Raw genomic sequence first — 27,752 nt, forward strand, 5'->3', positions numbered from 1 at the left:
TTCCAGTTCTCGGGAGGCACAGTAAGTGAGCAAGAATGAGAGGAGTCATATGAGCAGTATAAATACACCATCCTGAAAAATTTGTTTTTTTTTTTTTTTTCAGGGTTCCGTTATTTGCTGTTTATTGCATATCTAAAGCATTTTTATAAATTATTCCATTATATATATATCTTTAATATAAACATATGATTAAGTATAATATTTCTTAAAAATAATTTTCAGCAGGTTCAGATTCCTTCTGTAATTAATCTGGACTTTGGATCAGCTCCAAAGTGTGTGTTCCTTAGGGTTTGTTCTTGTGTTCTGATGTTGATTTTTAGATCAATATATATGTAGTCTCATGAAACATTTAGAGGCCAAGTCTAAAAGAAGTGACTGTTACTTTTTTTGTTGAGAAAAGTGATAGGAAAATATCAAGAGCCTGCATAAAGAATATGGCATGCTTGCATGGGGCAGTGGGGATTAAAAAGGAATGTCCCAGAAATGAATTTTTGAATGGTGTCTTTTCAGTCTCAAGCTTTCTTAATGAGAGGCCTTGTTGGTCACCAGGTTTACCCTGCTTGTTGGATTATGAACGGTCTTGTTTCAGGTTTGTGCTTTTGAGCAGGACTCTGAATAATGCTAACAAATGCTGTAATCAGCTGTGGTTATTAAGTGGGGTTCTAACAAAAGATGGTAGCTCTGAAGATTCATTGTAAAAATGCTTCCTCCCCACTTTGCATTCAGTGACCTGAGAACTGAGTGCCTGTTTGCTCTCTGGACAGGAATTAGCAGAACATCATTGGGTCCCTCGTTGGTTCTTTTTTGAATGATAATAGCGAGGGTTTCCTGTGACAGCATTTCTTACATAGATTGGCTCTATTCACCAACCAGGTACAGCAACAATGGGTAATTTAAAATAATTCATTTTATTGCTGCCTCCTGTCGATTTTTGACTTGCATTTCAAAGTGGTGAATCTAGAGAGCTGGAGAAGTATGTTCTGATCACTATCCTGATGCTGTGAAAAATATGAGATTCAAATAGTCCTGCAGAGCCATCAGCAGCTGGATCAGCACAGAGTACTCTTTTGACTTCGGCTTAAGTCATTCCAACATTTTTAGGTGCTTTTAACTCTTTTATCACAGGTATGCTATTTTTTTTTTAAGCTTTGATTTCCGGGTTCATATGTGCTCATGAATTAGGGTTTGGGATTTCAGTTCTACAGAAATATCCTCATGATCATAACCATATTAAAACTGAGAAAACTGCATAAATTGAAATATGATAACAGTGAATCTCTCTCCAATGGTGAGAGTCCACTGCGGAACTGGATATGGGACCCAAGACTTCCAGCTCCCAATCTGCTTCTTACTATTGTTGTTTTGGTGTTCTAATCCTTTCCAGTTCTTAGAGGTATGCTGCTGGTGATTGCATCCTAATATATATGCCTGAAAATGAAACAAGATTGCAACATCTTGCTGCAATACATAGAACTGAAATTGAAAATGTAGGAGATGTATAGTAAAAGGATGATGTTTGCAAAGTGTCTGAAAATGTTTCCTTGTCATCTTGATCATAAAGCTACTTTAAACATTGAATTTCTACCAAATGTAGATAGCTCTTGTCGGCAGTAGGGTCTATCAGATGAAGTTTTTGCCACTTAGGGATGTGATCCAAGGGAAGCTGTTGATTTTCTACCCCAGCACATCATTCTTCAGTGTGTGTGGTAAGCATTATATTTATTTTGGCTGCTCCTGTACCTCTTTTCTCTGAAAGTATGTTCGTTACTGGAGAAAAGTAAAGAACTTGAGATTGATGCAGAGGGAATATCAATATAGTTTTAGCAGTTCAGGCAAAATAATCCAAAGTTTATGTAAACTTCTTATGCAGTTATGACACTAGTTCATAATCTGAAGAGTGCTTTGCATTCATAGCAGGTCATAATAAAAGGTCTCTTATTCCTCCTCTTTGAAGTACTGGAAGTTTTTTGAAAGTAGCTGGAATTTTTTCCATCTCTATACAGGGATTGCTTTCCATAGTCCTGGTGGAAAACATGGTGATGGTGGGGGGGGGGTTATTTTATTTGTCTTTTTCCTTTGAAAAACGGCATCTCCACTGATCACCACCACAAATGAGGTGGTATAATCCTGGGACAGTATCGTAAACAGCATTTCTGTCTTGCATTGGGTTGTTGAGATGTGCTTCTTAAAGACAAGCAAGGTAGTTTTCTACATTGCAATATTTGTTGCGATCAAGGTTGTTTTTTCCAGAAGATTTTTATCAGAGATCACTTATTTTATGCAGCAGTAAATGTAGCTGAAATGTATCTGTCATAAGTATGGGGGAGAGAGGGAGAAAACAAGTTCAGTTACTTTTCAGTGACTTTAGTTCTTCCTATGCTATGATTAGTTTTTAATTACACAGACAGCTGTGCAACCTCGGGGAAGTGAGGACATGTCCGCACCTACAGAACAAAATGCTACCTGGTTTGCTAAAGAGCGCGTATTTGTTGGAAATATTGTGATTTCGTTACCTATTATGGAATTTTCTAGCTCTCATTATTTCAGAGAGTTAAAAGGAACACTGTAAGGATGTAGTCCATCTGTGTTTTATATCCATGTCATAGTTGTGATGTTTTTAGGAATCTCATGGTTGTGGAATATATAGAACTGGGAACAGTAACTGCAAAACTGTTTCTTAGCAGTCAGAGAAGCAAGAGAGATTTACATGATCCTTGTCAGGGAAGTAGCTGAAACCATTGGAAACCAGTGGTTACTTTCAAGGAGCCTTGCCATGTTCTTCGCTCTTAAGAAAGATGTACAAGTTCTGTGTAGCACTGGAGAAGCTTTTTGCTTGAATTTTTAGTTTCTGGTTGTACTCACTTCAGGATGGTATTTCAGCTGGTGCAGGGCCCTGGGCTGCCTTGAGCCGGCACTGGTACTGGGGTCTGTTCTTGTAGAGCGCTGCTGCTGCACCTGCTTCTGCCTTTTTCCAGTTTCGTGTTTCTGGTTATATTCTGGTAATATACTGAAGCTGTTCTTAGGACTGAGGAGAATAAAAGGCATAACTGAAGGTTATGCTAGACCTGTCCCTGTAGAAATAGTCATAGAAAGCGGAGGGGAGATCTTTAGCATGAATGTTACTGTGAATCTGCAGAACTAGCTGTAGTTTCATAGTAGCTGGCTTTGTCAATTTGTATATGTATTCATCTTTTTCTTCCAACAGTGCTTCCATAGAAGTGCCATTTCTGCTGTCTGTGTAAGCTCGGCTTTATGTGCCTTCACAACACAATTAAGTTTACCGCATTTTATTCGTGCTAGTGCTGCAAAGAGGGGCTGAGTCAGACTGTGTTTGTTCTTGTGCTTCATCAGCAGAAATGTTTACCAACTTTCTAGTTATATTTTATTTGTGAAAAGGCGATGAAAGTAATGGGGTTGCACTGGTATCAGAGGGTCTAATTTGGCCTGTGTTGTTATTAGCATTGATTGAAATAAGAAATAATCCAGTTTTATTGCCACTGCCCAAGGCCGAGTTTTTAGGGCTGACAAGAAACAAATATACATCTTTTCACTTCTAAACTGAGTGTATTTAACCCAAAAGTCTGAGAGTTACAGTAGACCCAAATCATGGCAATGTTGGTTGTGTAGCAGAATAGTTCTTTTCTCCTCATCCTCAATCAACTTTTCTCTCTTCTCTTTTGCTGTCCTTTCTGTCTTCAAGTCTCTTCCCAGTATGGCTTGCGCAGATGAACTCCTAGGTGGACTATTTGGGTTATCGATATAAAGCCATGCCAATAGTCCAGTAGATGAAATTACAGATATCACATCACTCCTGGTTTGGGCAGTGTTGATGACTCTGGTGCCTTGCACGCTATCCCTGAGCAGCTGCCTCCCTGTCACAGCGGCTTCGTGGCAGCTCTAAGGGGCTGTAAGTCCAGTTCTCTGTTAATTCATGGGCAGCCTGGCCATCCACCTGTGAACTGTAGTATGGTTAACGAACAGCAAATTGTATAAACCCATTTCCTCTACATACCTAAACAACAAAATGTTTATAACGGTTCCTTTGCTGATATAGAGCATTTTTCCTATTTACTTGTTCTATGCTTACCAGATTACATGTAAAAACCATAAAATCCTTTATATTATCCATAAACACAATAAAAAAATGCTACACTACATAACTTTGACTTAGTCAATAATTCTAGGCTTAGCCTGAGGGGTTGAAAAGAAAATTATTCCTGTTACAAATTTTAATTATGCCATAAACTTTGGGAAATAACTATTGATCTTCAGCATCTGGCATCAGAAATGTTGCCTGCTTTTTTTTGGTTATTTAGTTTGTTAGTAGCATTGTCATATAGGATAAAAATGAAAAAAGTCAGAGGAGATAAAAATATAACATATGCAAATGAGAATATTTTGGTTTGTTTATGTACTAAAAATATTTTATTACTGAAGTTTTCTGTTTCTTACCAGATTTTTTTAGCTATCTCCAGAGAAATTTGCATTTGAGATGCAAGAAAGCAAATTCTAATTCTATCAAAGACCCTTTTTCACCATGGGATGCTATAAAGGAGACAGTATGTTTCTTGTCTTAGAGGTACATTTAAAATTGCAATTGCAATTCAATTGACTTTTCTCTGTTGTGGAAAAACTATAATTTCAAGGACCAGAGCTTTATTTCTGTGTTTTTTTGCCTTAAACCACGGCTGTTAGACAATGGGTATCAGTGTAAAAATTTTGTCTGGCTTGGAATAGTGAAATTCTGATCTGCTATGAGTCAGTGGCAAAGCTAGCATTGCTCTTCAGCACCGGGAGCTCTTGGGTGTCGCGGAGTAGGAGGAAGAGCTTTTTAAAGTGTTTGAATTTCAGAACAGCATGTAATGACTGCAGCATTAGAAATGCTGACAACCTTTCTAATCATAATAACGCCTAGAGCCAAATGTGTTGTTTCATGGCATTTCTACTTATGGTTGATGAGGTAAGGGAAAGATGAAGGAAAACTGAGGTGATCCCCAAAATAGTCATTTCAGGTGACTGGAAATACAGCCTGCACTCAAAGTGTCAGTGCGAGGATCCTTGTAGGCAGAGTAGAATAAAGCTCCCTTTCTTTTGCCGTATCCAAAATGGTCTTTGAGAAGATGCTGTGGTCTTTGAGAAGATGTACCCTCATTTTGAGGTAATGGTAGAAGATAGTCTTTCCTTCCAGGAGAACTTGAGCTACATAGAGAGAACTCACTGAGGAAAAATGGGTTAAAGAGCTCCAAATAACTGGCCCTTAGAAGGACAAAAGGGGGCAACTCACTGCAATGACAGAGAGTGATGGAGACTCTCAGAGTCCTGAGAAGGTGTTTGTGGGACCAAAAAGTGCTTGTTTTGTTTCCAAATGTCTATATCATGTAGAGCACAAAGGTAGTTTGTGTGGTCCTGAGAATCGTGCCAAACTATTTTATTAATAGTTGTATTTTAGTTAGCTTAATACAAAGATATAGTGAACCTAATCTTAGTGCCAAATACTGTGTTGAGACTTCTTTATTAAAAGGTTGTTTGTAAAGCTGTAGCATGGAGGTAGGCTGCTCCGTAAGGGAAACTCCAGAACACCTTTGAGAAATATTGTACTTTTCTCCCTTGCTGAAAAGTAAGGGGTGGTTGCACATCTGTCACTTTCTACTTGCTAGTTGTACTGATATTCTCATGTTTTTAGCACCCCGTTGTGAGTGCTGATGCAGAGTGGCATCTGAAGTTTCTCAAACTTTGTGCATGTTATTGCGATGCCGTGACCTCTTATTGAATAAGTAAACTAAGCAAAGTAGGACAAAGCTGACTTGAGAGAGGCAGCTTGTTGTAGCTGTTGCCAGCTCTTTGGTAGGAAATTGCTCCCTCGTAAGAGTATCTGCCAGTGGTGTATTGATGCTTGAACCCTTCTGGCTGACTTTACTCTGCCTAGTCTTGAAGACAAGGGGAAGAAAAAATGTCATTGAGGCTTGCAGGCATTTGAGGTGGCCAAACTGACAGGTTGCACTCCAGCAGGTAAACGGAAGCCTATTAAGAACACACAGAGACAAAATGTGTTGTGTGAGCGTCGAGTGTTTTGTTGGGATGAGCCTTGGTGAGGAAGACAGCTGTGGCCTTTTCAAGGACGTGGAGCAATGATGCAGTTTTTGAAGGCTTTCTGTAGCAAATTCTGGCTTAAATGTTTTCATATAAGATGAAACATCTCAATTGAAACACACATCTGCATTCTCTTTATGGAGCAGGATTAAGGTGCCATTTCTATCTGACTGCAGAGCCCTTGGTAAAGTTAAAAGCACTGCACTATCCCCAATTCTGTCTTCACTGAAGAACCTTAGTACTACTTGAATAATTTTTTTTCTATACTTTAATTTTTTGAGAAAAAATTAAACATGTGAAATGTATGCATTTTTATGGCAAAAAATCCATTGAAATGCCCAGATCTTTCTCTAAAAACTTCCAGCAGTTTGCAAATGCAGGCCTACCTTGATTTTTTGCTCCTTTGCACTTACCCTTTATCCATTTAATTTGGGCCTTGTACTCCAGAAGAGTTCTGCCATCTGTGTGTTGAGTCATTTATTTTGGTGACAAAGGGAAGCTCAATAAGTTGAAAAATGTAAGCTCTAATTTTTATACACTCTACTTCTTATGTATTGTTTCTGGCTGGCAGGTCAGATTTGTACTACTGCCATATGCAGCAACTTAAAATTCATGGTGGTGTGTCACTGCGGCTTCTACACAGAAGCCGCCACACCAGAAAACTATTAGCTTTCAGTTAATGATAACAGAAAATGTTTTATAATAAACTGTGAAATAACCTAATCATATGTAAAAGGTGTAAAGATTTTATGTTAAAATGCAATTAACTTCTGCTTTTTTTTTGTTGTTTCTTCTTAACAAATTGGTTATGTAAGACATACAACTAATTGGCTTTTGCTTTGGAGGGAATTTGTGTTTGGTATAACATGGTGTCTGCCCTAACAATAGCTGACTGCTACTAAATTTTCTGATGTTTACATGTAGGGAGATGGGCTCCTTTTTGGTAGGAAAAGAAAAAAGAAAGTGGTAGTTTACACCTGTTAAAGCTGAGTGCAGAGCTGGACCCTGAAGACTCAAAGCCATAGATGGCCTAAGACAGAAGGGACTTGTTTCAATTTGTACTTGAATAACAGATTTTTTGTGTGGGCTTGGGTTGCCCCCTTGTCTTGCTTTGCACAAATAATTTGCTTCACTTTTTACCTTTGACTTTCCTTGCAGGTAGGCAGCTAATAACAGCCTGAGCGCTGCAAGCATTGCGGGGTTAAAATCTGTCAATAATTCTCAAGTGCCATTATCTTAGTGAAGGTAAATACAATGAGGGCAAGGACTACTTAGAAGTACGTTTGTGGTTTTAATTGGCTCATTTCTAACAGTAGCAGTGTTCAAATGAAATGGGAAAACATCCTGGTGTTTTCTATACAACAAGAAGGTTTCGTAAGATGTGAGGTTAGAATGTGCTGAGCTATTAAAATCAAGAGGAAGAGTAAAACTCTATCCATGAAGGATGGAAATGGAAAGGTTGGGAGAGAAAGGTAACAGCATGAAGAATGTGATAATTTGTTCAGCAACCACTTGTGCTGCCGTGCCGGGCAGTTAGTCAGGCTGGCGGCACCAGCCACCTTCCTTTGCACTGATGGAACCTCTGCTCAGGGAGCAAGATTCCACCTTCCTTAGGGTATTTCTTGTTTCAATACAGACTTTTCAAAGACCTAATTGGCTGTATGTCTGAAATGCTGTAGGCACTGTACTAATAGCAGTGTTATAAAACAGGTCTTGATGTCATTATTCGTGTTACCTCCTTCTTGTGTCATGTGGAAGACGTGGGACATGTTTCTGGGTGAAAGAGGGATTAGTTACGTCAGTGCCCTTTGCACAGCAGCCAGGTGAACACTTTTCCTTTTTTCTTATGCTCTAAAACTCTACATCAGTCTGCGTATCTCTAAGCACTCTCCAGATGTGATCTAGAAGCAAAGGGTTCCCTGTATGTTACTTCAGAGGTTTTTTTTTGATCTGCTTTGTGACATTTCCAACTCACTTTGTAATGCAAAAATCTACAGAAAATAAATATGTATTTTATTATTTTTTAAAACAATAGAAAAAAGAAATTCATCTATCATAGTGATTTGATTTTTGATTGACTAACAGAAATGCTGAGTATTTTAAGATGTCAAACTTCTTAAAAAAAAAAATCTAGCCCCTAAACTTGCATTTAGTCAAATATTATCCAAAATACTGTCGTTCTTAAATGTAAAAATTGAGATTTGACTTATAAATATAGTGTATTTCTTTGGTTATTTTGATGTTACTGCCTTCTACATTTTTAAAGGTAAACTACATCCTTCATTGTTGGCATGGATGTCTTTAAAATGTCAGTACCTGTTGTGTCTGGACTGGCTTTCTGAAGATGACTCTTCACATCCTTGAGGAACACCACAAGTGTCTACAAACCAATTGTTCTCCTAGTATTTCTTTCTTTTAGAGACAACAGGTTATGTATTTATAAATTGTCATGATTGGCGGCTGTGTTTTGGGTGGGTGCATACACACACAATACAGTGATCTTGTTTTGCCCTACAGACATTTTTCATAAATCAATAGCATGCAAAATGCATTGTTTGCCAACCTTGGATATGTAATTTTATTTTGTTAAATTCTGCCTGTCCCACAGAGCATGATGGAGGCAAATGTGTAGATCAGTGAGGGAATGTTGTACAGTAACTTGTTGTACACGTTCCATGGTTACGCACAGAAGGGCGGTGGTTAAAGTTCATGAATGTTCACACACTTAGCTTATAACTAAATCCAGCTTTTAAAAAGTTAAGAGATTAGGTTTCTTTCTTTTTCAATATGTGATTGTAATGCTAACCTAGGAAGTTAGTGATACTCTCAAAGGCAATGATTATATTATTTCTGTAGTCATCTAGCTTGGTCAATAAACCTTTCCTGAAGAAGATTCTGTAAAGGCAGAAGAGGTGGGTTTTCTTCTTTAGATCAACTCAAAAGCAAGAGAAAAATCTAACAGATCCTTAAAACAAGAGGAGTCTTAGTGTCAAGTATTGTGTTCTTTGGTTTACTTTATTTATGTTTATTGCTTTGTCTTCAATGCAGATTAAAAGAAAAAAAATTACTGAACTTAATATTGTGTCCCAGTTCTGCAGCATGTGTGGTAACTGCTGTGCTCCCAGTAAATGGGGATAACGTGCAGTAAAACCAGGCTTTTGTGTGCTTGTGATGTCAGCTGTTTGGTTTAAGAAATTTGAACTGTGGTGTGGTTGTGTGTGATGTGGTTTTTTTTCTGTTTTTTTTCCTAATTTGGTGTCAGCTGCAGCTGTTTGAACTGGATTTAATCTCCTTGCAATTAGAGGAAAACTGAAAGTTGCAGGAAAGAAAAATCACTTTCATATTTCTGAAGTGATTTTTTTTTTTTTTTTTAAAGCAAAATGTGTTTTCTGTTGTCTCAGGAACAGATTTAAAAAAAGAACAAACACCTCATCATGAACTTGTACTTGGATTTAATGTATTGTTTAATTTTGTACCAGTCTGTTGTAAATGAACTGCCCCAGGAGCTAGTAGGAGTTTTCTATATAGCGAAGACTTGGAATGGAGCTTCTTTCAGCAGAGGTGAGGAATCCAGGAAAAGAAACAGATTTGCTGATAAAGCAGGTTCATGTATATAGATATATGTAAGAGTTTAAAAGATGCAGTAACTTCAGTTTGCAGCACATCTCCATTTAAGTTGGAGTTACTGTTTGGTCCAAATCAGATTTCAGACTTCTAAAAAGCAATTTTTGTGGTGTTTTCTTTTTTTAGCCATGGGAATCTGTAGCTTAGCTGTGTTTGGTTGTTCCATGTGCAGACAGGTCTTATGTGGAGGCGATGAGATACAGCTGGCATCTTTAAATTGTTTTCAACCAGCTGTGAAATAGACCAGCTAAAATTTCATTATGGTCATTTTGTTTTTCTGTATGAAAATTCTTATCTGATAAGCAAACACAAATATTTGAACCAGTCCCAGGCTTTAAAACTTCTGAATTGCAGTCAGATACTGTAACAGATTATAGGTATTATAAGCACAAACATACATGCATTTTTAGTAAATCTATTTATCCAGTTTATCCTACCTCTCATAGGTAATCTGAATTTTTCCTGTTAAAAACTGGAGAAAAACTGTCTACATTTCATTTAATTAACTTTAGCTTGTGCGTGTTTGTTATTCAGAATTGGAAGAGGGAGGACACAGTCCATCCATTGACCCATGTCTGACTTTTCATGGAAACAAAAAGAAAAAAAAAGAGGAAGTAGTAGTAATATACTGACTATTTCAATCCTAAAAATAAATTAAGAAATACTAAGTTTAGTTCTGGAACATTCATTTGAAATAGTCACATTAGAGTTGATCATATGTGAAAAAAAAAAAGCCTGTTGGCATGCTTCTGTTTGACAGACTGCTTTTAGAAAACTTCTTCTTTTTTTAAAATCACATTTATGGGCTAAAAAGTTATAATAGGCTATATTTTTCATTTTGTGTTAGTTGGATTTATTTTGGTATTTGTTTTGGAAGTTAGTGTTTAGGTCTTTGAATATGCACATCTGTTGTAAAGATGGAAAGCTGATAGAGGCATGATTGCTTACTGTAATAGGAGAAAATTAAAATCCTATATTCCATGGAACAGAATAGGAGCAGAATGCTGAGATAGAACATTTGAAAAAGCAGCATTTTAACTGTTACTGGATTGTTCAGTTATCATCTGTAAACCCCGTAACCGTGAGGCATTTCAGCCATTTTAAATTACTAGTGTATAAATGTTTAAATTATGCCAAGTATAAAGATAAACATTTCTATTATACTTCAAAATGTGAAGATCAGTAACTTCCTATTCTTCATATAGTTCAATTTCATGCAAGAGTAACTGATGTTTTCAACTGCAGTCAGTGATGCTGTGGCTTCTGCAGAGCTTTTACTTGGTGAGAGAGAAGGAATCAGAGAGAAATAATATTGAATAGTGTATGGTTGATTTGCTAAGGCCATTGTGACAGTGTATCCTGTATCGTGTTACTAAACCCAAGCCTTATCATATTAGTCGCTTTATGTATCATCATAATTGTATAATTTTCATAAGTTATATATCCAAGTTTGTTCCCATTACCTTTTAGTCTTAAATCATTAAAGGCAGATCTTAATTTCCATGTGAATTAGAATACATATTTTTCTTAATCAGCTCAGTCTTTGCAAAAAGCTCCTCCAGATTTTGACTTCACTGATTATTAAAGCTTTTCTTTCTCAAATCAAAACTTAATATTCCTAAATAGTTTGAGTTTTTATAATTAACCAAAATGAGGACATAGTGTAAATGTGTTTTTAACTACTTTTAATAGTCCTATTTGAAATTATTTCCTTCTTTCCCATAATGAATCAAATTTCTAATGATTGTTCCTGCTTACTAATTTGCGTTGTTGTCTGGCTGCCTTGCGTTTAATCAGCAAGAGTAAACTGTTAGTATATCACCAGGAATCTGTCAGGAGTATCTATGTAGCGCTGCGACTGCTGATAGGGTATTTAAATTTGCTGGAAATGATGGGCTGAGTCCGCTGGAGATTTAATTTCTTGTCAGGAACACAATGACTGGCATAGCAAAATCTTCAAGTAGAAGATGCCGTAACCCAGCTCTGGTAGTGGGCATTGATTGTGCTTATCTGGCAAACCACCTGCTTTCTGTCTGGATTTGTGTGCTGTTCTTATTGTGCTCTCGACCAGTAAGCAGCAGAAATGTGTTTATTTTGGTAGTGAGCGTTTATGGAAGTGTCTGTTTTTATATTGTTGTTGGTTTACATTTACTGTATTAACAGAAGGCTAAATGTTGAGTTGCATTACTTTGCATGGCTAACTGCAAAATGTAAGTTTTCAGCTAGTTCTGACAAAAGAAATAAATAAAAAATAATGAGAAGTGGACACTTATTTCTGTTGGTAAGAACGCCTTTTAAATACCTCCAGGGATGGTGGCTCTACCACTGCCCTGGGCAGCCTGTTCCAATGCCTGGTGTTACATAGTAGGTAAAATATCAATGGTGTAATTGGATACTCCCAACTTCCTTACTGTGCTTATATTGCCAAAGATGCTTTGACATTAATAATGGTTCATGCACTTACAAAAAAGTAGATAAAGCTAAGTTATGATGGTTGGTTTGTTTTTGGATTTGTTTGGTGGTTTTTTTTTTTTTTTTTTTTTTGGTAGAAGCCCAGAGACTATACTGAAGATGGAGGGATGATACAGTCTTCATCTGATCACAGTAATTAAATCAAAATTTTAAACAATAATTGATCATCAATTTTGGCAAAACTAATTTATTTAAAAGTTCTCAAAGAAACAAAAATCAGATTATTTTTACAGCACTAAAGATTCCCACCCTCTGTATGCATTTCTGATAAAAGACAGAAGGCTTAATAAATGTGGAAAGAGAACAAATAAGTCAAAAGAACAAATAAGAGAACATATAGTTGTTTCCTGCTTAAAATAATGGTAACCATGATCTCTGTGTGATTGCATGTCATTTGCTGTCCAATTTGGCTCATATATCTGCCAGCTGTGCTAAATAATAAGTATTTGGAAAAGGCACATAGAAGACTTTGTGTTGGAAGGGACCTTCAAAGCTCATCTGGTCCAACCCCCCTGCTATGAGCAGGGACCTCTTCACCCAGATCACGCTGCTCAGAGCCCCATCCAGCCTGGCCTGGGATGTCTCCAGGGATGGGGCATCAGCCACCTCTCTGGGCAACCTGGGCCACTGTTTCAACACCCTCACTGCAAAAAAATTTTGTCCTCATGTCTAGCACGAATGGTCTGAAGTTTCCAAGTCATGCAATACTAAAATGAGGAAGAACTATTAAGAGCTAATTATATATATATATATATATATATATATATTTTTTTTTTTTTTTTCCCTACTGTTTCTAATCCTAGACTAAATCTTTAATTTTTCAATTGGAAACTGGATTACTTGGGGAAAAAGTCTGTGTATCACCCCACCAATAAAGAAAGAAGTTTGAGTGGTTTCACCCATCTGGTTTTACCCTCGTAACTGATTTTCAGACAATGGTAGCATAGGAAGCACATATTCCACAAATAATAAAGCCTTAACTTGTAATTATTTCTTACAGTTTAATCTTGCTGTTGGCAATATCAGAGTGTAAAAATTATGAAAGCATACTGCAGTCTTAGGCTTGATTTTTTTTTTTTTTTTTTTTTTGCATTTATAGCATATCCTCAACACTATTTGAAGTTTGAAATATATTTATTAAATTTATGTGATAGTGATATTGCCGTGCCCTTTATTTCCTAAGTTTTGAGCCAGGTTGCCAGTGTTTTGTCTCAGAGAGAGGGAAGAGAGCACGGGGTTTGTCAAGGAAGAGCCAGAAGCTTCATAACCTGGCTATAAAAATGATTATTGTACACTGCCTGCATTAGGAGGGCGTTAAACACTCATTAGGGCTCTAAAGTGTTAGCCTTTACGAACCTGGCTGCAGTTGGCATACAACTTTTATCTTGTGTGTTTTGCTTTGATGCAGTAATAAAAGTGTAAATTACAAATGGGAAGATCCAAAGAGCAAAACTAACAAAAGAAAGTCTTTATAGTCCTTTGCCAGGGCATATTTTTTTTTTTCCTCTCTTCCTGTTAGGAGACAGAAAGCTGATCCTACCCAAGACACTTTAAGTGCTCATGCAAGAAATTATACCTTAGGAACTCAACCTGCAGATACAGCTCAGAGTTAACATGATACCATCTATTAAAGTATACCATCTAAAAAAATATGGGATCTGAAGGACTTTTCTTCTAAACCTGGAGCCTAAAGTGAATACCTGGATCTTGACTGGGTGATCTGTTGTCATGTTTGTAAATCATCAGTGCATCCCGACCCCAAAACTGTGCTCTCTCAGGCCCATCCAGGATCCAACAGTTGCACATTTGTGACTGTATTAGAAGTGAAAACCCTTTTTTCACCCTCTCCTAATTTCTATCCTTGAGTTGTGTTTTCAGTCACTTTCAAGATTATTACAATTCTGTAAGTATACTGGTAAACAGTGAACTGTGTTACTTTAACAGTGCAGTAATCCATTAAGACTCCTCAAACACAGTCAGTGCTGACGTACACGTTGAACATGTAAAGTTACCGCAAAATCCTGCATCTCTAGACTGTTCCTATTCTAATGTTGACTTGGCTGTTCAAAGGTCATTACGGGTTGTTCCTCTCTTGAGAAATGCATTGTGTGCTGGGTATACAACATTACATAGGGTTTTATTCAGGAGCGGGGCTGATAACAGACTCGATTTGCTTGTTTGCTTGATGCTAGATCATGTTTCCTGCTTTGCAGGCCATTCAGTGTAGAAATTGGTCTAATTTACTTCAACTTAAATGTTAATGATCCACTTTTTCTCGAAGCAAAGGGAAACATACAGAATCACTCAGAAGATAAAGGCTGTTTGATTTTTTTTTTTTCTTCTCTTGATAATCCTAGTAATAACTTTATGTCTAAGAATCCCCTTTAAATATCATTTTGCTATTTGGCATTAAACTATTTTTTTATGCAGGTAGTGTTTTTAGAGGCATCAATCAAAGGTTAAATTTCAGACTCAATCTGATAATATATGCACTTATTTGAAGCCAGGAAAATGAGTAAATATTGTTTGTCAGTTTTTTCCAGCTCTGCAATAGTTGTGGAAGCTTCAGAGCACTTTAAGAATTTTGTGTGTGGAAATGTCAGTATTTTATGAAACTTGGAGGAAAGTTTTATCATATGCTTTATTTTGAAAAAATTGACCACCTGTATTTATATAACGGTATAGAACCCATACCTAAATTATGTACTGAGTCTGCTTAAAAAGCAGGTGCTACTCAAACAGGAAGCAGTCCTTCTGTGGTGACCTTCGTTTCTAAATGAGTATTTATTGATTTAGAAATGTTATTTATTTAATGTGTATTTATTTAGAAATATTTATTTAGAAATGCGTGAGACACATGTCACCATGCCCACCCGTGTTGCACAGGAGGTCCGGTGGCAGCAGCTCCAAAGCTGGGAGGCTGACCATTTGGATGCCAAAACAAAAAGCCTCCTTGAAGTCCTCAGATCTCCTTGGCTTTCACTATTCTTTGGATTTTAATTTTAAACATTTTCCAAGTTGTGAGGGGCATTGTAGGATCTGTATCTTTCCCTGTGTGGGACATCAGTTTGTTTATAGCAATTTTTTAAAGCAATGTTTTTTCTTTGAAGAAAACAGTATAAGGCAAAAATAAGTATTTATTTAAAATGGAGCAGAATCAGGTATAAGTGGTTTATCATAAATAAGTAGTTATTTATGATAAAACAGAGTGAGGCATATGTGGTACAAACCAGTGGGTGAAGAAGAAGAAACCCCAGCATGGGGACTGCGGGTACCGTTGCAAATGCTGCTTGTGAGCCCGGTGGGGGTGACACGAACGTGAGTTACTGCTGGTGGGAGAACGTGCCGGGGGCCTCGAGTCCGACGTTCTGCTGCACCGTGAGCAAGGGAGGGAGGTTCTGGTTTTCTGCCATTACCAAGTTCTGTCTAGTGCGTTCTAACAAAATACAGCTGCAAAGCTGGTGCTGGAGGGGGATGCTCTTGAGCACCAGGAAATGTTTTAAAATCTTGAGAGCTGGCTGAACTTGCTATTTTGATTGAAGGAGTTAGTGAGAAATTAACTATTCTGTTCTTTAAAACATTCACAAAAGTACTAATTTTATATTTGAAGTGTTTTTTGCTGCCTCGTCTCCTCTATTCCTTCCTCCCTCTTCAGCCCGGCTCCCTTAAAGAAAGGATGAGGCTTAGCTTGTCTTCAAAACCACCTGGCATCCATCTCCTCCTGTCACATCCATGTAACAAAGAACAGGAGAGACATACCCTGCACACCAGGAATCATGCTGGATAGAATTAGATGAATTTAAATAGGAGTGCAAGTAATGTACCCTGTCAGGGTGCTCCTGCCCCTTTCGTGTCTTTCCATGTGAAAATGTGAGGATGGAGAACCTCTCATAATTTGTATTGAAACTTTGTGTTTATTTTGCAAGGCAGAGGGGAGTTTTTCCCTTGATGTTTATCAGTCTGTTGAAATGTTGTATAGGTTAGAGAAGTTCACTTATTTTAAATTGCCATCTAATTCTTCATTAAATAGGCACGTCTACCATCATATACAGTAAAGAAAATAGCTTACTTGAAATAAAGTAATTGTGGGTATTACAGAAAATGGTATGTGCATTCTGAACCTAAGAAATACATCTGCTTTCTTTTAAAAAGAAAGTACTGTTTCTGTTTATGATAACAGCTGGGGATGCCATTAATTTTTATTTTGCTGTTCAAATATTCTTTACAGGCAAAGATGCTAAACCAGTTATAATTACACCACTGCATTTGCTGCTTGGAATATAATTTATTGGCTTTAGATTACGTGCCCTAATTATTTGATTGCTGTATTTTGGATTTAGGTAAATGTCTCTCCATTTTTGCGGCATTCCAAGTGTAATGAATATAAGCAAAAAATATTGAAGTAATTAGCCTTTAGTGTTCAAAATATTTTTTTTGTCAAGATGGAAGAATGTGTCAATAAGGAAACAATTTTCATTTCAAATGAGTGCCCATAAATATGTAGAAATTAAAAAGCAATGAATTGTTTTTATGGATTTTAATGGATGGTATGGTGCAGCATTAAGCAAAGGAAATGAATGGCATAAATTACAGTAGTATATTAATTCATGTAATTTTTCCTATAACTCATTTCATATGTGTTAGTCACATCTGTGTGCAACCTAGACAAGTTGTTGTTGCATGGATGGGGAATAGTTTCCCACAACACTGAAGCTCTTCCATTACTAAACGAATATGGCAGGATTTTTAACAGTGCTAATCAAAGCTGTAGCACTGGTTCGGAGGGTTTGAGGAGGGGAGGTTTCTTCTGTCTGCTAGATATAACAAGAAGTACTGACACATTTTGATGCTGTATCAGCATTACTGTGGTTTCCTATTTGCTTTTAAATACATGAAATTTTTCAGTATGTAAAACAAATGTTAATGTAGAAGGTAACTAAGTAACTGTATGCTTCATTCTGCATCTCCCTTGTTGGAAGAGACCCAAATAAAGGATTATTTGACAAAGTGGTATTATTGCTTTATATAATTATTTATTTTACATTGGTGGTGGAGATAGAGCATTGTATGTGGTCACAGGGTAAATTAAAGGGTAACGATAGAAACTGTATTATGCAATTTGTAGTAGATACCAGCAGGCAGCAATTTTGTTTCTTCCTGTAAAATCTACGGTCAGAGTGAATTGTGGTGTTCAAGGACAGACTGGGACAGTGGGTATAGACTGGCATGTATTTAAGATGGAAAGGTCAAAGTTGTATCTGTTTAAAAATATTATAACCCATCATTCAAGTGCTGCTGTGGTTTCAGCAATAGTTATAAGGCTATAGAAAGACCGGTGTGCTGAACTATGGAGATAATTATTACTGGTCAGCTTCAGTGACTTTCTTTAGCAGTATAGAAAAACCAGGTTCAAAGCAGAGTCATGCTGAGCTTTAGATGGATAGGTGCTCGTAGGGGAGAAAGTAGAAAGGAATATCAGTAGAAATGAGGCAGTGACTTAAAGCTAGCAGAGGTGTTTTCAACCTGGCAGCTGCAGACTCAGAGTCAATTGGACTATTCTAAGAATCTGTGGGGGTAAAGAAAACCAAAATTTGTGTTAGCTGGCCTGAATCCACTGTACGGAAGTCTGAACTGGCAGGAAAAAACTTCAAGGGTCAATAAACTGGAAAACCCCTGGATTAGAGTTTAAGTGCCCAGTCCCATCCTCAGATTTGCTGGAAGATTAATTACTAATAGCTGATTGGATACTAGATTACTTCCCTAGCAACATTTTAATTAACTGCAATTAAAATTTTAAGTTTGGATTGCACTTTGTACTGGTGGCTTCCTACAAAGTTTTATTGCTTTTCAAAGATGCTGTGCTTTTTTGATTAAAAAAAAAATGACTTCCAGTTAAAAAGAAACACCAGAAAACTTACCTGTCCCACTGGTTTTTATTTTAGCTATCTTTAATGGGAAAATTAGCCTTTGAAAAGGTATCTTAAGTTTTGCAAAAAGCAGAACCTAGATTCTCTAGTGTGTTCAAATATGCACTGTAGAGCAGGCAGCTGAAAATCAAACACCATGTCACAGCTATGAAAAGATATCACACAGATGTACAATATCTTTTCACAAGTTATTAAAGTATTAACTCAAGACAGTATTTAAGATCATTCCTAATTTATTAGAAATTGAGTCTAAGCACTGATCTATGGATTCAAATCAGTAACTTGCTGAAATTAGAAGACTCAACAAGTTTCCTAACTTTAGTCATCCCTGAAGATAAACCTTCATAGTTTTTCACAGCTCTGAGAAAATTTCAGTCTGTGATTTTTCTGCCGATTCAAATTAAACAAAAATATCTCCTCAGATGTATTCCTTTTTAAGAAAAAGCTATTAATTTCTCTCCCATCCACCCTGTAATAATACATGAACATTTCAAGAAGTGGGAAACACGTCTGGATCCGAGGCCAGTTCATCTTACAGCATGGAGTGTGAAGATACCAGGTTACTCAATGTTTGTTTACATATCTTGACATAATTTCACATTACATGATGTCAACATGCCTTTGAAAACAATTTTATTTCAATCGAATGCAAATGTAGGTAGTGCAGGAAGCAATTGGTGCCTAGGAGCAAGGCTGGTACATAACCAACTTGCAAATATTTTCCAAGTATAATTATTCTTTCTTCTAGATACATTCACAGAGGAATATATCTTTCACTTCAGAAAAACTTTCAGTATTCTGTTGATTTGCTGTTTAAAAATAGATGTTTTCATTCTAGATGTCCATTGAGTAAGGACACTTTGAAGTCAGTGGCCTAAAGGCATTTGTTTCTTCTTGCAGCAATTTTCAGATATTTCCTTGATTCCTAACTTTTTTTTTTTTTTCCTAATATATCTTCTACCCAGGCTCCAGCTATGTCCTTATATCAAAACCCATCTTCCTCCTTGTCCTCTTAATTTCCTTTATGCAAATTGTAACCCGTAGAAGAATAACAAACATAGAGAAGAGTAAAATAGATCTACAAAGAAAATATGTTCATAAATGGAAAACTTAAATAGACTTTATAAAAGAGACTGGTATTTTCATTATACTTGTGCCTATTTTTATGTTTCCTGAAATGGCTAGAACTAATATCGAAGATGACATGCAGTATCAGTAGGCTTGTGGGGTTTGTTTTTAGAAAAGAAAAAGCTCTGCAGCTTGGAGATAAAATGTAATGTAGTAGTTGCTAAGGTAACTGCATGTTTTTGTGAATAGTGGAACAAATTAGGTGAGCAGAACATCTGTAAATTGTCAATACGTGGGTTAGAGCTGCCCTTAAGCTGCAGAAATTAACCTCTTCAGACCTGCTGGCGAAGCCAAGGAGCATGGAGGGGAATGGTCATGCCGAGCTCTCTGTGGAGCTCCGCACTTGGGTGGATGCTGGGAAGCGGGGTTCAGCTGTGGCAGTGGTGGCTCTTCAAAGGGCCTGTGAGCTTGTGTATGAGCATGAAAACTGTCTGCTCTTGTTCTGCTGAGCCACTGAATGCATTTGTTTGCCTGCTGTGGTCATGTGCTGATCTTCTGCCTCTAGTGACGACTGGTGTGTGGCTCTGGGAACAGTTCTGGAGAAAGACAAGCTTGAGTGGTCCTGCTTCAAAGGATGGGACCCACGTCCTTGCCATACCTGGCTGCTTGAGGACTGATGTGTGCCCTGAGTCATGCATCAGGGGTGGCTAGGTCTCATTTTCAGCTCATACTGGAGGTGGTTCTTGGTTGAGCACGCTCCTAAGAATGAAATACAGAGTTGGTATGTGTAGAGACTTGAGCGTCTCCCACCCCATGCATCCAGTACTCCTATGAGAACACACAGTAGCTGAGTGTGTATGTGATTACCTTTGCTTAACCTCATGCTTTGACAGCTGTCAGTAGATGAAGCCTAGGAATTATTGTCAGCTGCTTTCTGGACATAACCACCTAGCTCTTTGCCAACTACTTGTGACCAGTAGGATGTGTTTTGAAAAAGTCTGAAACATAAATCATACATGATGGAAGCCTGATGCTGTTATGTGATAACTTTAAAGAGTGATGGCTTGGGACTCCAGTCAAAATCTGGCCTGTATCTATAGAGAGGTATATGTGATTTTATTTAGGAGGAGAAGCTCACTGAATTTCTTCTGGCACACCAGAGGCTAAAGACTGAAAATGAGAGCAGTAAGAATAGCAAATGCTTCCAAATGCTTTAACAGTAGAAATGATTTGCCTCATTGACATTCACAGCAGGGATTATTTCCAAAAGAAAGTCAAAAAGTCCAGGTACGTCTAGATCTTGGTGATTTTTTTTTTTTTTAATATGCTGTATTTCTGAGTGTTCAACTCTGGGCTTAAAAAAAAAAATTAAAAAACCCAACACTTTGTTTTCTACCCTTGACATATCTGCCTTGGCTTCTGCAAATTGCACCAAAGTGTCTAGATAGGCACATAATCTGCAATCGTTTGAGTTTTGCTGAATGCAAAGAACCAGCGGTTTGTAAGTGAATAATTAGTACAGGGATGAGGCCTTTTTCTATACCAGTCTCTTGTGGTTAGTTGTCCGAACTGCAAAATCATCTGAGTTTGGCACACTGTAGCAAGATTAGCAGCTTCTGTGTAAGACAGGAACAGACATGTTATGGGGTCAGGGTAATTTGAAACGCAGAGTCAAAGTTTTGTGTGAATAGTTTCCAGGTTAGTCCTTCACAAGAATAAAAATCGTTATCTGGAATGGGTGGTGAGGGGAAACACCGAAGTGTTGTGAGCTTTGTCTTCCTCATAAGGCACATTCTAACGGTTTTCCATAGGCACGCAGCAAACAGCTACCTGCTGGGGAGAGCAGAGATACAGAGGGAGCCCTGCAAGCAGTTTTGTCAAGACCACGTTCACTGAAGGTTACCCAGGTTGATTTGAGGGCAACTGGGATGTGCCGGTGCTGGAAGCTCCAGCTGACTTGTTTCCTCCCAGTGCTGCAGGTTTGGAATAAGCTGTAGCTCCTGCACCAAACACAGCCCCATGGCTCCTCTTGTGAAACAGCTTTTGCATGAGAGTCGTGCTCTTAATGTCTTACGAGGCATCACTGTTCCCGACAGAGGGGCCAGGAGGTACCAGGACAACCTCAACCTCACCTCTGTTGGGTTAGATTTAGTGCACTGGAACACACAACATCTTTATTCAATAGCTCTTTGTTATGTACTTAGCAATTAGTCATAAGTAACTAGTTGTAGAATTTGGCTTGGTTTGTTACAGTTTTGAATTGCAGTTGCAAAGATAAATGCAATTTTAATTGCACAAATAAATAAATAATAAACAATTGCATAAATAATTTTTTTGCAGGGCTTTTTAGTGTTGGTTCTTTTGTTTGTGGTGGCTGTTGTTGTTTTCTTGTTTTGTTTTTCCTAGGAAACAGCCACAATTACCGTTGTTGAATACTTTTAGTAATTTTTTTAAGCTTGTGAAAACTTTGACTATTAGGTTTTGTATTTAATAACGCAAAATAACCTCCACTAATAAGACTTTGTACTATAGGATGTTAAACTGTTTGTGAAGCCTGCCTAATTAATTCAGGAATTAAAGATCAATAAAAATAACCTTTAAATTGCAAAGTGAGACACAGACAAAACTACATGGCGTTTGGGTATATTGGTATGTATACAGGATGTAAAAAATTCTTCAGAGTGCATCTCCATAGATGGGAAGAAGTATTTTAAAATTAGGCAGGTAGTATTTTGTACAGAATTATGTGGTCTTTAAGTATAGAATTTCCAAATGAAAGGAAAACTATTTGTCCCAGGTCAGAAATCTCCTCTATTTCATTCCTTCTAGCTCAGTGATCACCAGAATCTCATTCTGGAGACACTTTTAAATCCAACCACCTGTGCTCATAATTGGACCATGAGATCCTTAAAGATTTTATAGAAGTGACAATTACGTTGGTCTGACGTTGCTTGCATCCATTCCCATGGTGTTTTCTACTTCACCTAACTAACTTTTTGTGTCTCTTCAAGCTATTTGCAATCAGAATTGCTTTCTACAGTGAGATTTGAAACCATATATGAAGGAATAAGTTATCAGTGTGGGGCCTCATGCAGCCCTGTCAATTTTCATCCTCACTTTCCCAAAAGTGAGAAGAGGAGATGCTGAGAGCTCTCCTGGGGAGGGTAGGAATTTGGGCACTATGTTAAAAATACAGGCAGCTAAAGAAACAAAACTCTATTTCCTGCAACTCTCATGTTTTGTTATTATTGGTGGCAAACGCTTATTATGTACACATCAAAATTGTGCATCCCATATTGCTGTGCTGTGTAGCGTACACTTCCAAATAGCATTATCAGAGTGGGAAGATAAACATATTAATAAAATATGCATCTTTATAAATAAAGCTTGTTTTCTCTTTTAAAGTACATTTATCTGGAGAATTTACTTTCATGATGTTCCTCTGCTTCCCCTGAGAACATTGATTTGTCCTCTGTAGGTCTCCTTTGACAGCAATGGTTTTCTTTCTTTTCAGCCCCTACTTTGCTTACCATGGTTGTTTTGCTGTTAAGAATTCCTCAGTTTCCTTCTGGAGATATCTTAATTAAAAGCTACGAGCCTTTAATTATTCTACAAATCCAGCAAGGTCTCTTGAGAGGATAAATCCTGTCAGTTCATGGCAAATGTTGACACCTGCATAATTTCTACCATCTTTTGGATGAACTGTGATTATTTCTCAGAAGAACAATCTCAAAGCTTTATTGGAAAACTCTTCTTGTTATTGGCCTCTAACAGAAGATACAGACTGTTAATAGCTGTCAATCTGAATTGCATTTGGAGACAATCCAGAAAACACACTTTTGCCCTGTTAAACAGAATGTGTGATTTTGCATGTTAAAACCCCCCTCCCTGTAGATGACGAATCTTACTCAGAAGAGTTGTACCTAAAAAGCAGAACTAAAATAAGATTTTCCTTTTTCCTCTTCAGGCTTATAGTAGAGTCTGTTTGTGGTCTGTCAGTGGGAGAAGTCGAGGAGTTGACAAAACATTGGGCTTTTGACATGATAGCTAAAACCAGTATTCTGTTTTTCTTCTACTTTGTTGGTATTTCAGTAATTTACTGGATCAAAGACAAGACAGGAGAAGGAAACGCACTGACACTGAAAGTGTGGCAGATCTTGTACTTTGGTGATAAATTTAAAATGTGTGGGTGTAAGATGGATGGAAAGGGAAGGTGTTTCCATGCCTCATGACCGGGGGCTGTGATAGCAAAGAGAAAAGAGTGACAGAGGCACATATTCCTCTATGTTGTACGTGGTTCCTTAACCTGCAAGGAAGCATTGGCTGTCCGTGTGGTTTGTTTTTCCCTTGCAGAAGGTCATAACTCCTGAACTGCCTTGAGGTTTTTTGGATGAGGCGAGGTTTTTTTGCTTCTGGAAAGTAGAAAAGAAAAGGGGAAAAAAACCCCCAGACCATTAGCCAGAGACATGATAATCAGTGGCAAATGGAAACAATATCAATTATAAGAAAATTCAGACACGCAATTGTGGGTTTAAACCACGATGAGAATCATGGCTAGTTTTGACAAATGGGAAAAATAAATTCGAGAGACAGTTTGTGTTGCCAACAAATGGAGCATGTTCTGAAGAAAAACCAACACATTACCCTTGTTCCTGAAACTCATAACGATGATTGTATTTATAAGGGGTTTTACTGAAGAGATGAATGTACAGTGGATCTCATGTACTTGTCCAGGGCATTCATCTGGTTGAATATTGCCAGTGTCACTCAAATGTGCTTCTAATGTATAGTAATTTGTTAGAATGAGAAAGCAAAGTTTTCATTCTGCACAAATCTATAGAAAAGCAATATGGTGTTTGGTGTGGTTGTTATCATTAAGAATGCAACGTTGGCAGAAGTGTTCTATAATATGGCAGGTGGGGAGGATTTCAGAGGATTTAACAATAACTGTTATACTGAACTACAAAAGTCATATTTTCTAACAAAAAATACTATTTTAGATGGAGCTAAGAGTGGAGTATGGGGTAAGTTGCATTTGTGTTTGTATATAATGTACTGCAAAAAGGATGCTCCTGATGTCTGAACTGACTGCTAGTAAGTTTTAGGCTAAAATGCATAAACTCCTTTTCTCTTCATAAGGAGGTTTACAAGCATTGAAAGCAAGGCTATGTTTTGTTTCTGGAGTGATGTTAATAAGTACATTGCATTCCCTAGAATAATTAGAAAATTTGAATGATTTGGTAATACTGGTTTATTGAACAGGCTGGTATTCTAATTCAGAGATATATTGCTGAGATGTATTTTTAAAATAGCCAAATAACTTGTGCTTATAATAACTTAGATAACTGAAATCATTGTCCAAAAGCTGTAAATGTTTGAAAGCAGGCATTGACCTTCTTGCTTACCATACTTAACAAATTCAAAACCAAGAATCTGAAGCTGGATTCGGGTTAATTCGTGCTGTGAGGTCAGGAGTTGAGTGTTTGAGAATAAACTCTTGTAGACTGAATGTTGCTGTGGGCACATGTTAAAGATTTGTGATGCAAATATGCGGAATGCAGGGTTGAGATTAGAATCAAACTGATGGCTAAAAGGCTAAGAGCTGAGATAACATAGATCTAAGGGTCATGAACCTACTGTCTTATGGTGCTTTTATTTGCGTATGGTCCTCGAATTTTAAAACCATTCTCATGTGTCTGAATCACTGGCTGAAAAACTAAAACCATAGAGCTAAATGTAGAGCAGAATAGGACTGCAAGGCCTTTGGGAGGACAGGGATACAGCTTTATCACCTAACAGCAGTGCTACTTGTGTTAACATATATTGCTGATATTGAGGGTTGTGTACTAAGTTCAGAGGGGTTTTGCTTCATAATAGATGCACAAGAAATTTGATGGGTAGAGTATTGACTGTCAGGATTTCTAGCACATACACTTATTAAACTCTCAGTATGGTTGTACAAAAAGAATTTTTTTTAATTTTTTTTTAAGAAAAAATGCTATGGATGATAATTTAAACGAGAAAAAAGTATAAAAGGAAATATCACTATTTAAATTGCAATGCTGTATTAAATTTAGGATCTCCTCTTATTTTTACTGCTGAAAATTCAGATAAGCCCTTTTGACCTTCCACCATTTAAGAGCTGCCAGTGACTGAACCAATATAGTCATAAGCAGTTTTACAGTACGTCTTACCGTACATCACCTATTTATATTAATACCTTTATACCACAACCTGAAGCATAGCTCCGTTCTAATCAAACATTCAGTTACAGGTGGCCTACTGAAAAGATTAATGAAATGCAGACTTTATTAGCCACAGTGGAACATGTAATTTGACTACTGAAGTTACTACTATTGCTCACCTAAACCTGCACCTTTGACCACAGGAATTTAATGTGTTTGATCCCTGAGAGTGCTTAGAGCGGATAATTGGCTGATGCAGAGAACAGGGGCATCCTCAGGTAGGTGTCATGGCATGTCCCAGGAGGAGGGATGACACATATTCTTTCCCTCTTTCTGCTGTGGCCCTTTGGACCAGGTTACAGGTGAAAACCCCCATCAAACAGCATCACTGTGCTGCTGCGCCCCCCCGGCTGCATGCACAGCAAATGTGCACCTTGCACCACTCAGTTATGCGTTAAAGGGATTAGAGAAAAAGTCAGACTGGTTAGTTTGGTCCCTACAAAATGTATAGGAATAACCTGAATATGACCTTCCAGTAGGAATAGCAATTCATTGTTTAAATATTACTCCAAGTATGAAATAGTTGTGTCATAGAATACTTTTTATTATTATTTTTATTATTCTCTGGACAGTGCAGGCCTCCTGCAAAGATGGGTGTAAGCCTCTGTGGCAATCCCTGCTCATTTGTCTTTTATAGTTCTAGATCCCAGTGAAAAGAGACTTAGGAGGTAAATCAGTGTTCTGTCTCCTTCTGTCTTGCCTTCAGATTTGTGCATTTTTAGCCCAGACTTTTTACTAGAATGCCTTTGCGTGGTGAGGCTGCCTGTAGGTGCATGTTTTCGTGTTTAGCATTAATGAGAGAGAAGGCAGAGTTTGTAGAGGAAAAGGAGTCCAACAGCAGGTGGAGCAATGAACTATTTACATTGCTGTATTCTCATATTGCTGGCGCTTTTTAATTTTGTACTTGCTCTGTCCCCTTTTTCTCAGACTGTTCAGATCAATTGTCAAACATCTGCCTTGTCCAGAAAAATAAAGGTTGCTCTTCTATTTGGAAGATTAATTGGGTTATTTCAGTCACAGGAAAGTTGCCAGCTCTTGTAGAAAAGGGAGGAGAAAGGACACAAATTCTAACAGCTATTGATTAATAACAGATGTATATTCAATGGGATGGAAGGCAAACTGCTCTTTCCAGGGATTTGATAGATAGGGTGCTTGCTTCCCAGCTTGCTGGGGAACACTGCAGGACACCTCTGTTAGGCTGCAGAGGCTGTTACCTAATGAATTTCCATTGATTACATGATAGTGAACATTGACCAGGTCTCTGTTGCCAGTCAAGTCCCAGTTCCTGCTGCTGCTTCTGCCAACCTTCCTCCAGTAGCTAATAACAGTTTTAAAAGGCTGTTTTCCCCTGTTGCTTTTATGTTATTTCTTTGTGCTATTAAGGACTGACTTGAAATGATGTGCATTCCTAGAAAAGATCAAATCCTAGAAGAATCAGCCCAATAAGCATGCTTTCTTTATCAATTACTTTGTTTAATGTGTGAAGTGTCCAGCAGAGTGTATAATCCAGTGTTTTGGTCAATTAGTAAATCAATATAATCCAAAGCAGATTTATAAACTGCACACAGACAACCTGGGGAATGGGATCTTTAAAGCCGATAGCATCAGCCAGCATGTCTGAAGTTATAATGACAAAAGTGCTGGTAAGAGAGTAACTAAATGCTAGATTGCTTTCTAATTCTATTATGAATAAAAGAGACTCTGCTTTCTCACACAACATGAGGAAAAAGCGTTGTTGGCCTACTGTAGTGCTTTTGTGATTTTCTGTGTGTTAGCTATATGTAGACAGATAGCTACATGTAGTAGAAAGTGTAAAGGAAAAATATAAAGAAGTGAAAGAAAAGATTGATAGTAGAATTAGTAGGGAACTTCATGAAACAGTTATTCCTGGTCCACTTGCAGAGGAATCCTGAGGTGTTTCAGATTCTCTCTGCAGATCATACACCGTAGAAGTGTTTCAGGGTTTTGTTCTCTTCTGTCATTGGTATTGTGCTTGCTTGTCTTGTGAAATTAATTGTTGAAACTTTTTGCATGTATTTGAGCTGTATTGTTCTTTGGATGAAATCTGGATTTATTTTTAAAGATTCCCTGTTGCCTTTTATTCCTGCAAGTGAACTCTTTTGAGTTTCAAGCTGGGGGCTCATCATAGAATGGTTTGGGCTCGAAGGGACCAGTCACTGGACTATCAAGAGCTGTATAGGACCAGCTACCTGGATATTAACTTTTTGGTGGGTTCACAGGCATTTTTCTGGTTGTTAGCAAAAGAGGTCAAACTAATATATGGGTTGTTTTCTGGCCACAGAAAGTGCCGTGCTTTTGCGCTTTT

The 27,752-nt window shown here is 37.6% G+C and overlaps 1 protein-coding gene across 10 annotated transcripts in view; it reads left to right on the plus strand.

The window, feature by feature from the left end:
* NAALADL2 (N-acetylated alpha-linked acidic dipeptidase like 2) overlaps window positions 1–27,752 on the plus strand; it is a 444,279-nt gene that overhangs the window by 110,178 nt on the left and 306,349 nt on the right. For 6 of the 10 annotated variants that reach the window (XM_071812576.1, XM_071812575.1, XM_071812577.1 and 3 more), the window contains one exon: window positions 12,264–12,318. The exons of the other annotated variants lie outside the window; for them this stretch is intronic. In XM_071812576.1, coding sequence (XP_071668677.1) covers window positions 12,294–12,318 — 25 coding nt within the window. In that variant the 5' untranslated portion in view covers window positions 12,264–12,293. The remainder of the gene's footprint in view (window positions 1–12,263; window positions 12,319–27,752) is intronic. 10 annotated transcript variants of the gene reach the window in all.

Source organism: Patagioenas fasciata, chromosome 9, assembly GCF_037038585.1.
Source record: "Patagioenas fasciata isolate bPatFas1 chromosome 9, bPatFas1.hap1, whole genome shotgun sequence".
Lineage (NCBI taxonomy): Eukaryota > Metazoa > Chordata > Aves > Columbiformes > Columbidae > Patagioenas > Patagioenas fasciata.